At 39.2% G+C, this 15,512-nt stretch overlaps 1 protein-coding gene across 1 annotated transcript; it reads left to right on the forward strand.

The window, feature by feature from the left end:
- Window positions 1–3,312: 3,312 nt before the first annotated feature.
- Window positions 3,313–12,688, forward strand: LOC137264950 (uncharacterized). Its single transcript, XM_067800298.1, has 6 exons — window positions 3,313–3,361; window positions 4,737–4,917; window positions 9,574–9,800; window positions 10,507–10,770; window positions 11,178–11,885; window positions 12,384–12,688. The coding sequence occupies exons 1-6, from the start codon at window positions 3,313–3,315 to the stop codon at window positions 12,686–12,688; spliced, it is 1,734 nt and encodes a 577-aa protein (XP_067656399.1).
- Window positions 12,689–15,512: the final 2,824 nt, after the last annotated feature.

Below are 15,512 nucleotides of genomic sequence, written 5' to 3' on the forward strand. Positions count from 1 at the left end.
GGATTGTCTTCATCCTGAATTCCAGAATTCCAGAAAGCTCTTTTGTTACAGGTAAAGACTACGATCTGTTTATTTGTCTGTGAAAAGGTGGTTCTTGGCCAAGCTGATTACACGGTAGAGGGAGCTGATAGTGTTCACTGCAGCGATTGAAACATTTGATTGGATAGTGTTTTCCAATGTTTAAGAAATAACAGACAAGAAGAAGAGAGTAAAGTTCCCGCATTCTGTATATAGCGTCAGTCTTTTCCCCTCGTACATAATCCCGATAAAGATAAGTCCGACCCATTTAAGTATCTCATTAACTAGTCGTGTGTGGACATAGAACGAGTCGTCCCAAATCTATTGGTGTGGTTTGGTAACTAGTTATATGATTGCGGATGTCCAGTGCCATCTCTGTAGACATGGTATGGACCATCATGTTCAGTATAATCTTTGCATTCATTTGTATAAAATGTTTTGATAAGAAACAGCATGCTGTAAATGACATGCTGGAATGGGCTGGTATTAAAATATACTAATTAGTCAGTTTTATTTCAACATGTGAAATCAGCATGCGCACAAGGCTTTCAAGAACTGACTTTTGAAATATCTAATGCAAAAATATCTTGGTGTATCATGATTTGGAGCTTTAACAGTTTGGCCAGTTGTCTGAACTTGCTTGTAAATAACCCTGGTGGAATAACATAATCATTACGCGGTACAGGATACCCATGAACTTCAGGCTGAATTATCCCCAAATAAAGTGAAATGAAACCACAATATTTCAGATTACGTTTAGTGAGTGAGTATAGTTTTGTGCCGTTTTAGGGATATTAAATAAATATCGCGGTAGAGACACTACAAATGGGTTTGTAGACCTGTCGTGCGAACGCTTTGTCCACAACGATGGAGCACTTTACCATCCGTTTAAAGCTCAAAATGTGATTGGTTATATCTAAACATGTGTTATTTGGAAAGTCGAAGTGATTTCAGTTACTTTGAAGGATAAGTATTGTCTCTCAGTGCTTATCATATGGATGTTGATCTGAAGTAAATTTGCCACTGGCAAATACATTTTACTTATCTTGTCGTATTTGCATTGCGGTTGAAACAAGAAACTGAAACAATAAGTCCCTCACCTTTTTAATCTCTACATTATAAACAATGCATTAAACAAATCGACATGAAAACATGGAAGCTGTTATGTAAACAATCGCAAGTTTCTGGATTTGAATCTCACACCGTTCATGATCCTATCTCTAAAGTAACTTCAGTTCATGCAACGCAGGTCTTAAACGATCACGTCCTGTCGTAATTGGCAAATGTGCTCACAATTATAAAACAAAATAATGTTTAGTAAACTCAGGCAAAGTTTTTTCCGCCTTTTTGTGTGGAAAACTTTGAAACTTTTGAAAGTGAATCATATCAAGATTTTCATATTTCGAATGGCAGCAGTTTGTAAAACTTAACAGAACGTTATTGCACGATCATCACGTGTACGAATACAGATGTTTCAAAATATAATTCATTACTTGAAAGAGAAAATGTAACGAAGTCTGTTGTCATGGTCACAGCTCAGTTACATAAACTACACATGATCGCGTGACGTTTCAGTGTTGTTAGTCACAGCGACAGGCCATGGATATTTGATTTTGCAATCAATCCTGTGACATTTCGTACGTAAGTCAGTGTGTAAACAATCACATGGTGTATTAACATGGTTTGCTGACAAGAGTTCTGTCTCTGTTCGTGTGGATGTGCTCACCGCTGTTTTGACCAGTATTCTTGGTATTTCAACATTATTCCAGGGATTTCAACAGTATTCTAGGCATTTCAGCAGTATTCGAGGTATTCTATGTATTTCAACAGTATTCTATGTATTTCAACAGTATTCTAGGTATTTCAGCAGTGTTCTAGGTATTTCAGTAGTATTCGAGGTATTCTAGGTATTTCAACAGTAATCTAGGTATTTCAACAGTATTCCAGGTATTTCAACACTAGTCTAGGTATTTCAGCAGTATTCGAGGTATTTCAGCAGTATTCGAGGTATTCCAGATATTTCAACAGTATTCTAGGTATTTCAACAGTATTCTAGGTATTTCAGCTGTATTCTAGATATTTCAACAGTATTCTAGGTATTCTAGGTATTTCAACAGTATTCTAGGTATTCTAGGTATTTCAACAGTATTCCAGGTATTTCAACAGTGTTCTAGGTATTTCAGTAGTATTCGAGGTATTCTAGGTATTTCAACAGTAATCTAGGTATTTCAACAGTATTCCAGGTATTTCAACACTAGTCTAGGTATTTCAGCAGTATTCGAGGTATTTCAGCAGTATTCGAGGTATTCTAGATATTTCAACAGTATTCTAGGTATTCTAGGTATTTCAACAGTATTCCAGGTATTTCAACAGTGTTCTAGGTTTTTCAGCAGTATTCTAGGTATTTCAACAGTATTCCAGGTATTTCAGCAGTGTTCTAGGTATTTCAACAGTATTCTCGGTATTTTAGCAGCATTCCAGGTATTTCAACAGTATTCCAGATATTTGAACACTATTCTAGGTATGTCTTATGTTTTTATACAGTCTCAAGTATCCACAGGGTTCTCGACTTATGCGATCTCTTAAGTTCCAAATCAATCAAAGGAGACTTAAACGTGGCAGATTTTGTAAACGTAGACTGCTTTTAAATCATGGATAAATTTCTCAATAATCGCTTGCGGCTGAAGGGATGGTGTAAATTCATCTGGGGTCCCATGCAGGTAGCAAAAGTACTGTAAGTCCCTATGGGCCCTTATATGGTGGTCTACCTTTAGTTGTTGATCTGTAGCGGGTTTTTATTTTGTACTGTCTATAGTGGTTAAAGTTTATGACAGCGTAATATTTTTATATGTATACAGGTGATACTCTAGAATTTTACTGTCCTTTGGCGACAGGATTTTATGTTCTAGCAAGGTTTATTGTTTTTCCATATTCATATAAATTAAATTGTTCTCGTCACGATATGGCTAAAATATTGCCGATAGGACACTAAATATTAACTCACTCACTTACACTTGAATCATATGGATCATATAAATCCTAAATGTTGACCTGAGGGTGTTTATTAGAATTCCCTGTCACAATTGGGCAGTCATAGTTCACTCTGGTGTCCATGATAGTTCGCTGGTTTATCGTCAGTCTACTATCAATATTTCTACAATAGCGTCTCTACTCACTATATACTTAGTTCGTATTGGTAGAGATGATTACAAATGACAACCAGTATTCTTCTTCAGATACATCAAGAGGCAGACACCAAGGTCTGATATATCTCCAGCAACGTAGAATTCAAGTATGCCTGCAGTAAAGGAGCTAACTGTCATCTTCCTGGCGGCGGTCATTGGTAATTTTGATGTCTTAAGCATCAGGTCTATTTGTCGAATGGCGTTTGCCCAGATTCACCCTCGATAACCCACTGCATTAAATCACAGGCAAACTGTAGCGCAAATGTGGCTGCGCAGCGAAGAGAAAATGGCCAGTCTTCATATTTGCGAGCGAAGCGATCAAAGGTTGGCAACGCACTTCCCTCGCTTCGGTTCAAAAAGTATTTTTCATGTCAAAATAAAATATCGCCACCATCAAGGGTACACTCCCATTTGCTCACTAGGTTGTGCTCTCCGATTTCCAAACCCATATTTAATAATTACTCACGTGAAATATTCTCACGTGGTCACATTCTCTACGCTGCGCAACACTACTTGCACTACAGCTTGCCTGTGATTAAATGTTTTGCGTCTACTGGAACTGAGCGTACATTGTTAGGTTGGCCGACTCAGCTGTTTATGGGGTCTTGAACCTTTGGTATTTTAATGTTCAAATATATTTGTCAGTAGGTTTTTAGTAGTGCGAATTTACAAATAGCCATTTCAATGAACCTTTGTGAAACGTCAATTTATTTTCAGGATTTGAGATCTTTTCTCCTTGGGGATTCCCAATGAAAAGTAGTTCCAGTCAAAAATCATGTAAACATTGATATCCGAGGATGAAGTTTATACTTTGTAAATGTTACTCTTTACAGTTTCTATGAACAGGCCATGTGCCCCCCAAATGAACAAAACAAATCACTGTAAATGACATTAATTTTAAAAAGGTGTCTTTTTTCCTGAATGCTTATTGAAACAATATAACAATTCTTTCCAGTGCGAGACGTATCATGCAAAAAACAAACCTACTATTAACAATGATAATTTACAAAGTGGTAGGCATTGATGCACGTGGGCTTGATTTGCTCTGATTGGTTTGTTGTTTAAGCAAAGCAATATTCCAGCTATACAGCAATGGTCTGTAAATGATCGGGCCAGACCAGACCTGAACAGACCAGAAATGATACCCTTGCTGCTCAAAACAAATATGATACGGCATGACCATGCATTTACATCAAATTTAGACTTTAATGTATACGATCAACAATTGTTAGTGAAAGATTGCTATTGTGATCCTCGCTGAACGAGATCTGCTCACAAAGTTGTATTTTGGCTTACCAGCGTCGGTTGCGTTGTGTTTCCGACATACCATATATTGTTTTGATGTCAGTTGACCTCTTCAAACGGTGTAAATTGTGTTACATTTAGTTATACAATTAGTTCCTCCATCTTTAAGACCCGTGAAGATCCTTGTTAGAATTGATCGGGTGGTATCGGGTGGTCGTTACATTTTAACCAAATCACACACAGGATATGTTAAACATGAACATTTAATTGGAAGCTCACATGTTTCAGATTTTGCAACAACCACCCCGACCCTTGCCGTAAAGTACACACTTTACGGCACAACGAAAACCTGGAACGAGGCCCGTGCTGTTTGTGTGTCGAATGGTCAGCAGATGCTGAAGTTGGATACCAAGGCCAAGTTTGATAACTTCATGGCGTGGAGAAACGTCTGGGAGGCCAATGGACAGCTGTACACAAATTACATCATTAAAAATATTTTAAATATTCTAATATTTAAACACTATTAGATTTGTTTTAGTGACGTGGGAGTAAATGCGGCGTCAACAAAACTGTGTGTGGCCGTCTGAGAGAAGACATTCTGTCAAGGACCGAGAGATTCGTAACTGAACATATACTGACAGCAAAAGAAACGCAACACTTGTTTTTGTCGTCTTTAAATAGAAGATATATACACGGACCATTATTTCATGATTTTAATTATTTTTCCGAAAAGCGTTTCTTTTGCTTTTAAGTATATGTGACCCCAAACTCACCCGTATATCCCTATTCTCATTACAACGAAAACATGTTCAGTTGTTGTGACGTGTGCGTGAAGTGCCCGATTGAAGAGACATGTGTGACACTTGTTCTGCTGTGACGTGTGTTACATGTCCTGTTACATGTGTAACATCTCACGTTACATGTGTAACATCTCACTTTGTCTGACACCCTACGTTAAGACACTCTCTTCCAATGAAACAAACGAGAACTAGTTTCAATATTGTTTACTTTCAAGTTAAACCTCTTTTTCAATATTTCAAATACGATTGTAATTTCGTAAACCCCATGGGCCAACATTAAGGTTGCTGTTTTAGTTCCAATATACTTTTAATCAGTACATCTGCCTCATCACGACACATCACGAATATTGACAAGGGACTATTGAGTCAAGCCAAGGTGTATTTGCCGTCGGAAAAGTTGAAGACATCTAACCGTGTTAGATGCACTGTAGGAAACTGCAGTTGGGAGTAACAACTGACTCGAATCTGTCTGGGGAGAGGTAACCTGACGTGAAGAGGGAAGAAAATGGCGGAGGCAGTGCATAAGCAGGCGTGCTGTTGGACTGGAGAATATTACTGTAAACCCTTCTGTGAGCAACTGAGGGTGTTGTTATGTAACTTTTTAATAACTGTCCGTTCCTGTGACCAGTAAGTGACCTTCACAGCTGCCGTACACAGTGGTTTGTGAACGTTTGTGATAAACACGCTGTTTTGGAGATTGTTGACACCGTTGTTTTAAGAGTATTGCTGGTAATACCAACTATCTGGGTAGGCTTTAGAAAAGGGCACTGAGAGAAAGAAGGATTTGAAGAATTTCTTTTTTCATGGTACAGACACAGACTTTGTACTGGACATTTTGCACCCTTTGTCTCGTACATACGTGGCTGTTTAGACTTTTCGTGGTTGTCAACGCCATGGTGTGTTTTGTCGGATTCATTGTAATCCATACGGAAATATTTAGCCCAGTATCATCTTTGGACTAAACAAACGTATCATTCCGAAGACCTTCAACTCAACGGCGGCCAAAATGAAGGGTTACCTCGAACCAGACTTTTCTGACTAGATTAAGGGCAGATTGTTTTGAGTGTGTGCCACTTGAAAACGTATCGTCTAAATCTCCATGTGAGATGGCCTCGTGATGGCGGATTTCATCTTTGTTGTCTCGCTTCTTCTCTTTGACAACTCCAGTGAAAACATGGTTTTCTTTGTCATGCTTAATATTTGGTTGACGCTGGAATGCAGGGGATGTGTTTATTACTGACTTCCATACACAATCTTTTCAGAATGGAGTTTAGTTCTTGATCCAGATTCATCTCAAAATCAACAGGGAGGTTGTTACATTAGAGCCAGTTTGAAATACTGTGTGGCTTTGTTAGATTCTACTTCATGGAATACGGATTAGTGGGGAAAAAGACTTAGACTTAAAACAGATTAGGTAAGTACTACTGACAGTGCCTGCAGACGGTGTTTGGTTGCACACTAGTGGGTTTATATTATGTTTTTTACGAAAATAAATAATACACATATTTATTTATGTTGCTTGTAATGACAACGTAATAGTCTTGATTCCTTCTTTAAATACCTTAAAGTTTAAATTTTTTCATAGCCTTTTTGTTCCTCGTTCAGTTGATTTTTCTTTTCCTCTCAAAGCCAATTCCGCCTGTTGGTGTTCGATGGCACTTGCAAATCGCCCATTGCCAGTACCAGTAATCTCACTATCAGGTATTATTGTCAGTGCATTTCATCATCACTGTCATCAAAGCTCGTGTCTAAATACAATCGATCACCATTTTTCTAGTCATATCACTTTTAGGAAAATAGCATTTAAGCACACGGCAGGTTTCTAGGTTTCTCCACTGAGGGAAATAACTTCTCCGATCACCATTCTATGATCCCAACCCCAATGTTTACCCCAAAATAAACAAACAAAAAAAAACCCCAAATAACTGAAAGCCTCCACCCCCTTAAAAAACAACCCCCCCAAAAAAAATAAATAAATAAATAAATAAATAAAAAAAAAAAAATAATAATAATAATAAATAAATTTTGGAAGAGGCTAAAACATACCACCGCAACCTCTCCATGTGCTGGATAGACTACAAAAAGGCATATGACTCTGTCCCTCACGAATGGATTCTGAAGTCTCTTCAGTGTATTGACCTCCCTGAGCGACTACTTGATTTACTCAAGTCTTTAATGAGCTGCTGGTCGACTCAACTTGAGATGTACTCGCAAGGAGAGGTGCAGACTTCGGAATCTATTCCAATCAGAAGGGGAATTTTCCAGGGGGACTCCTTCAGTCCTTTGCTTTTTTGTCTGTCTCTGAATCCTTTGAGTTTCCTGCTCAATAGGAAGGAAGGTTACCATCCCGGACCTCCTCAGCACAGATCCCCAACACCTCTTACTCATCTCCTCTATATGGATGACATCGAGCTCCTTGCCAAAGGAGAGACCAATTTGAAAGAACAGGTTCTCCTTGTCGAGTCCTTCTCTAATGATATTGGCATGACATTTGGACTCGACAAATGTAATACTCTTCATCTGAAACGTGGCAAGGTAACTAATGATGGATCGGTCAAGTTACAAGGGGGAGGAGTTATTGCGCATCTTGTGGAAGATCAGGCCTACACCTATCTTGGAATGCAAGTTCGAGACACGCTCCAGAATGCCCAGATTCAAGATAAACTTCGGGCCGAGTATAAATCTCGTTTAAAGAAAATCTGGAGTTCAGAGCTAAATGCTCGAAACAAAGTCAAAGCCACCAATACCTTTGCTGTGCCAGTCCTCTCCTATTCCTTTGGAGTAGTTGATTGGAAAAAACAAGACATCCAGAATCTTGACCGCCTGACCAGAAGGATCATGTCTGATAACAGAGCACACCACCCTCGTTCCTCTCTTAATCGTTTATATATGCCAATCAGTTCGGGAGGTCGGGGTTTGATTAATGTGGAAGCTCTTCATGACAGAATGCTATTGTGTACTTTTGCACATATTTATTTGTCAGATGATCCTCTGGTGATGCACGTCAAGATTCATGATGAAAGCAAGGAATTCCACAGCTACTTTAAGCGTGCCAAGGTTGTTGGACACAATTTGAAATTTGAAGTTGATTTTGTTGATGGCGATGTACTGCTGGACGGTACAGTGATGGGAGTAAACCAGGTGAAGTCTTTCACCAAGTCTGCCCAGAGTCGGTCCTTTGCGGAGAAGCTGTCTGAGAAGCCACTGCATCGTGTGTATATGCAGTGTGTGGAACAGAACAGCAATCCAACCGACTCCTTCGCCTGGATGAAGTCGGCTGGTCTCAAATGTGAAAAATGAGGGCTTCCTTTTTGCTGCTCAGGACCAGTCACTTCCCACTCGCAATCGCCAGAATGTGATTCTTAAAGAAAACATCAATATGAAATGTCGTCTTTGCAATCAATTTACAGAGACTGTCCAACACCTTGTCAGTGGATGCCCTTCCTTGGCACAAACAGCATATCTTAAAAGACATGATGGCATGGCTCGCTGCTTTTATTATCGTCTCCGCCATGCCTGTGGCTTTGACTCCGAGGTCCATCCATGGTATGACCCTGAACATGTCCAGGGCGTCCAGGAAAATGATGCTTTTAAACTTCTCTGGAATACGCCAATATACAGCCTGAGACGAATTCCAGCCAACAAACCTGATCTTGTCCTTTTTGATAAAACCAATGAAATTATTTATATCATTGAATTTTCTGTCCCTTTTGACAGCAATGTGATTGGCAAGATTCAGGAAAAGCATGATAAATATGCGGACCTCGCCTTTGAAATGTCTCGCTTGCATCCCAAGTACACTGTCGTCAGGCTCCCCATTGTTCTCGGTGCCCTTGGTTTGGTACCTCCTGATCTCTTGGCGCAGATGAGGAGAGTGCCCGGGTTCTCCACCGGGAGCACAGCCCTTCTGACAATCTGGGTAATGCAGAAGGCTGCAGTGTTGGGGAGCCTCCATATTCTCCGGAAAGTTCTTGGTGGGTTCGACTAGGCAGTGTTTCCTGGGAGAAGTCCCATTCGCTGTCTGGGCTGCGTGTAGAGGGGGCGAGGGCCCTGAGCTGATGATGAGCTTGACCAGCCTGACTGTGCCAGGATCACCCGAACCCTCTCTGCTGCATTTTCATTCTAATCTGTAAAAAATAATAACTAACTAACTAACTAACTAACTAACTAACTAACTAACTAACTAACTAACTAACTAACTAACTAACTAACTAAATAAATAAATAAATAAATAAATAAATTAAAAAAGAAAGAAAATGGACATGCTTCATTTCTTAAAACTGACTCAGTGAAAGTGAAAACGATCAATGGTATGCTTGTTTCAGGACCGAAGATATATGGACTGGTCTACATCAACATGTTCTCACAGACCCTAAAGTGTTTAACTTGGAATGGGATGACTGTGAGCCTCTTGGAGACTGGACGTTGTGGGATAACTATGAACCAAACCTACCCGAAACAGAAAAGTGCATACGAATACATTTTACTACTAAGGAGTTTCGGACAACCAAATGTAGTTTTAACCGTCAAGTGGCTTGTGAAGAGTCCACAGGTAGGAAACAGCGTCGAGGACACGTTAACTTTTATTTTTTCTTGGTCATTGTAACGTGTTATATGTCATCTGTGTGGTATAAATACAAATGTAATGTGGATTTATGAAAGTGTAAACGTTTCTTATACTGTTATATTGTCACAGACCGTGAACTTTCACAGATTGCAGAATATTCCACATCGCCAAGTCTTTTTTACTTTCTTACCACGTATTAAATATCAGAAAATGAAATGGCTGACGACATTAGATTTAACGAAAGGTGGTTCTAATACCAAGAGGGAAAAAGATTAGCACAATACATAATGGTAGCTTAGGTGGAGCAAACATACGATTAATGGTAAAACGTGAGTTTGTATGGGCACAATATCACACGTACAGAATTCCAGTCACCTTCACTGATCAATGTCAGTGCTAGTATGTGATGAGTATATGATGTGTATTGAACCTGGATTCTGATTTGAAGCAAATTCATGCAGATTCGCTCGTTCAGCCGAAGACTCGGTTTCGAGTCCCTGCTGTCAGCTCCTTTCAAATGTCCCCACCGTGATAATCCTTATGTATTGCTACACTCACTAACTTCAAGTGGATAGCATGTTGAATGTGTGACTCGTCGCATATCGTCACCTAATAGACAAGTCAAATTTATCAGGAAAGTGAATGCAAATCTAGACTATAAATAATTAATGTATGTTCATGTGTTCACTAGATGAATGTACCTTTGAAAGATTTGATGGTCAGGACGTTGCTGCTCTTACTTCCGCCTCCTCCACTGACGTGAGCATTGATGACTGCAAGCACGCATGTCTCACGTATACCGGAAGTGTACAGTGTGTTGCTGTAGTCTACGACAGCGAGACCACATCCGGTGACCCCTGTAGCATCTACACTAGACAGCAGGTGTACATAAACGACAACCCGGAAATGACGTCATCGGCTGGTAGAACAGTTCTCTTGAAGCGCTGTGTTGAAGGTAGATATATACACGAGAAGGTCCAAATCTGCTTTCTGAAATCGGGATAGAATTGATTTAGGCATGTAATCGGTTAAAGCAAGCGAGACTCGGTGACTTAGTTGGTGCCATGTCAAAACAGCGTTGATCTTTGCTCGTGATATCAGTCACTGGATTGATTCACACTGTCATGCGTATTCCTCCATACAGCAGGAGACAACAACATTAACATCAAACTCACATCATAATATTATGGAATTCACCGATATCTGGAATTCTGCATCCTTACAATATTATAAAATAAATGCAAAACGAGATTATCAAGCTATTAGTCATCTTTGATTTATTACTTAGAATCCTACTACCTTAGGGCAGGATGAGACACTTGTTTCTTTGTGTTTCATGCGCTATCATAACATGCGTTTCAGGTGATTACAAGTCGACTGTCGTATCAGTTCCAGCAAATACAGACAATGAGCCAATAACCATGTGCCCTGTGACGTCATCAACATCTACTATGACGTCATTAACGTATATTATGACGTCAGAACCGATCTCCGTATCACCTTCATATCCAAGTACAAGTGCGGACAGTAGACTATCTGTTTCAACCGACACCCAGCCAGAGACAATGTATACTTCATACGCAAGCTTTAGTGAAAGTGAAACTGTTTCAACACCTTCCAATATCTTTCCTGAGAAGAACTCAGTCGCCAGTTCAGTGTCTTTAACAAAAGCATCCGTCACTGAGACTCAGGCTTATATCGCATCATTTCTAATATCTCCAATGACGACACACACTCCTACTCCTATCAGCCTGTATTCATCAACCACATCTGGAGGCTTCAAAGACAGTACATCACACAAACTGTATTGGAGTACTGATCGTTTGGCGTCTAGCGTTGACAGCACAATGAGCAAAACAGTTTTTGTGTCGATCATTGTACCCTTGGAAACGTCAGCGATGACCATGTCTGAATCGTCACAAATGACCACGTTGACTGATGCGGTTGATAAAACATCATCTTGCGGCACTAAGTCTACATCGACTGTTGTCAGTGATCCTCTGGAACCGGAGACAAACACACAGCTATCCAACCTGGATCTTGATCCATTTGCCGTGGCTTTAAGTACTGGTAAGAATCCGATGTCTCACCAATCGCCAATTGATGTTGTTTCAGGACCTTGTCGAACAATGACCATGCGCATTGAAACAGGAATTATTTTTGATAGTGACACACCTTTGGGTAAAAACTCAAACTCAACTTTCATATTCATATTTTGTCAATATGATGGTCAATACTATTAAACTAGTTGATATAGAATATTCTGTCACAGTTACCATCGATTGTGCATCTTCTTTTGATAATGTTGATGTGACCTGACCAGCAACTAACACGACAAATGTTAACAAAAGAAAAACTTAGAGGCTTAGATATCAGAGTTCTTGCCTTGACATCAAATATTGCAAATATAACTTCTTGAGACGAGAAGTCCATTCTGGACATTCAGTGTTCTTGAGGTCATGCGTTAGACATACGACGTTTCTGTATGCGAAGGAATTCATACATATGACTACAGTTAAATACTCTGAAAATACGGGTGTTTATTTATGCAGATTTCAATTTCCCCAGATACAAGTACGCCTAACGAGAAGCAATGTGTTTGTACATGCAAGCACCTGTTGATGTCGGTGTCAACCAACTTCAATGACTGTCTTTTGGTCCGAAAGAATCTCTCCTCCTACAGAAGGTCCAAGACGTCGGCCAGTGATGATCGTGTTTCGGCCAGAGCTATCGGCAGTTCAGGACTTGCCATCATCCTACTGGTCACTGCGGTCATCGTGTGTATAGATGTGGACAGGATTATAAGGGCGATGAGACGATGCAGGAAAGTGAACAAGTCAATGAATAGCTGTGGAGATAATTATCAGCTATAAGTGCTTTCCATATAATATTGACGAAGTTCGACTGAACCACTAAAATGAGCTTGGCTGACATTTACTTTGACAAACAAGGAGAAAATGAAGTTAATGACTAAAAATTTACCTGAAAAATGATTTCGAGACAACTGTAACCTCGACTCATTAGTGGACAAATCAAGATGAATTACAAAGAAGCACGCATACAAATGGTAGTACACCACATCAAAGTTCGATATGTGATACATGTGGTCTCACCTTAGATTAGTGAAATTGCCTCTGTTCTCCCAGCAGAAATGGGTACCCTTTGGTATAAGCCATATTAACCTTCTCACCAAAGGACGCTTGGGTTATCAGGGTATCACAAGGTAATATGGATAAATTGTCTGCGCATTGAGCGAAATGAACGGATGGAAAATACCGTATAAGATATACACTTATTATCATAATGCTGTTTGACTTTATTATGTGTAGTTTTACATCATTGTAATAGTTTTAGTTAAATTAGAGTTTGCCCCTTGCTTGTAGGAAAATGTAGGGATAATCCGCACTACATGTGTCCGCCATATTTCATGGCAGTTGAGTGGGTTCAAAGAAAACACTGGACACCCATATCATTCCCCAAAAAGCGGAGCATTCAAACGTTTCAAAACATTTAAGGTGTATTAACTGCCAAGTTAATTTGTGTTAATTTGCTGCTTCGTTAAATTGAATATTACTAAAGGGTTTTTTTAAATATAATTTTCGTCATAGCGTGATGTCATTTAAATGTTAAGCACACAAAATATCATTTTAATACATAACCGCTGCATGTGCTTGTCCAAGTAATTACCATTTTCTAGTACGCATGAAATATCTGCTGAAGAGTAACTGCATATTTCACATGGTAATTTAAAGCAGCAGGCATCGTCTAGGGAAAGACAAGAAAATGATACCTTAACAGAAACATATATATGTTATAATTATAACCATTTCGTATTTCCGGTGCCTACTTCCGCTTGGGAAATGTGTCCGGCCTTGTGGCCAAAGGTACGTGTGATGGTTGTGCCCCTTTATTTGTTGCACAGTATACCCAAGGCTTCTCCCTCGTTTTCATGCTAAATGCCAACGGCTGAAGGGATGTCGGAAGTCTAATTAGGGTGTATGCAGAATGAAAAAGTGTCCATAGTCCCAAGCATGGTGATTTACTTCCGTTGCTGGCGGTCTGTAGCCCGTTTTTATACTATACCGTTAAATATTACGACATAGTATATAGTTACATACAGTTTTAAATGTCTATCTGCATCATCAGCTTCAGTTGAATCAATTTAACACTTCAGAATAGCTAAATGCAGTGTTACGTTATCAAATGTTCTGGCAGAACCTGACGAAAGTCAACAACACTGACCATTATCAATTGTGATTACAAGAAACATATCTATTAGTTGCTCAGGAAATGAGGGTTATCAGAGTCGATAATTTAATAACAGTCAATACGTGTATCCTATTTATTTCATTATTCATGTAACTCTATATATAATCTATATGGACGGTACTTTACATTTCTACTTATATGCTACAGTTCTAATACGCTTCCATACTTCAGCATTCACAGAGCTTTGTGCCAAAATCTGTTCACAATGTCCATACCCACTCCATATGTATTTGAAATTTGAATGTGAAAAACAAATGTTTATTCTTAAGAGCACGCTTCGCACTGACGCCGTGAAGATCAGGTTTAGAATTGATCTTCAGTAACCCATGCTTGTCGTAAGAGGCGACTAACAGGATCGGGTGGTCAGGCTCGCTGACTTGGTTGCGTGCGGCGTAAAACAACAAAACAGGTCAGATGTACCAAATGTGACGAAACGCAGCCGGAGAATGACTAAGAACAGCTCCTCATCACTCAATGCTGGTCGCATGAAGCGACTCAGTAGATCCGAATGTCAGGTTCGGAGCCTGTCATACACCTGACTGTATTGTTTCTTTGCTCATGAGACAGTGTGTCTTTTTCATACTACTGTCATCGCACCTGACTGTATTGCATGGGTCACTGGTTTGTCTTTTTCTTAATGCTTACAAACCGTTGTTGTAAAGCTTGAATAGTCTTGAGTGTCACTTGAGGCTAAGCGTTAGTCACCTAGATTTATTAAACACAGTTCAATGTTGCTGCCTTATTCCTTACAGATCATGGTCTGTGGTAATTTAGAATAACAAATAAGAACCATTTCAATATTTATTTCATCTGTAGTGAAAGAATAGGAAGTACTGTTTTCTCAAATACATGTATGCATCATTGTGAATCGAATACAAATGATTATAAAATACGGTTTTATGTTAATAAAGACATTTGGGGGCAAAAATATTGCTGAAATATTGTCGATGTATCTTAAGATTGTTTACTTGCTCTTTCAGACCCACTTTTATGTTGAATTGTGGTGTCCTTCCACGAACGATTTTTATGGAGCCTAAATGTATGTATTTTTAATGTGTAGCTTTATCACAATACATCTATAACATTGCCGATATGTTTTTTCACTCACTCTAAAGAGATTACAAATAACTGTAATATTGCTGACCCAGCGTTAAGCACTCACTCACTCATTCACTTACCCACTCACTCACTCACCAGGTGGTGGTGAGGTGAAGCGTCACGCCAAAGACCTATCTTCGGTTGCTCACATCGGTACAATGAGTGGAGCCTATATGGAAAATTGCTAAAAACGGTGTAAAACTTTACGTTTTTATTAGTTAAAGATTTCCAGCTGGTAGATACGTATTAAAAGCAATAATACTGAAACTATAATAAATATGAAAATTATTCTTGAAAGAGTTAATTAACATGCATGTCTATGGGAATTTC

This window comes from Haliotis asinina, chromosome 15 (genome assembly GCF_037392515.1).
Source record: "Haliotis asinina isolate JCU_RB_2024 chromosome 15, JCU_Hal_asi_v2, whole genome shotgun sequence".
NCBI classification, from domain to species: domain Eukaryota; kingdom Metazoa; phylum Mollusca; class Gastropoda; order Lepetellida; family Haliotidae; genus Haliotis; species Haliotis asinina.

Excerpts from the sequence above, each read along its gene's own strand:
- LOC137264950 (XM_067800298.1), top strand. The coding sequence starts at position 3,313 with ATGCCTGCAGTAAAGGAGCTAACTGTCATCTTCCTGGCGGCGGTCATT. Across the intron at positions 3,362-4,736 it reads CTTCCTGGCGGCGGTCATTG|ATTTTGCAACAACCACCCCG; the intron begins GTAATTTTGATG and ends CACATGTTTCAG. Across the intron at positions 10,771-11,177 it reads CTTGAAGCGCTGTGTTGAAG|GTGATTACAAGTCGACTGTC; the intron begins GTAGATATATAC and ends CATGCGTTTCAG.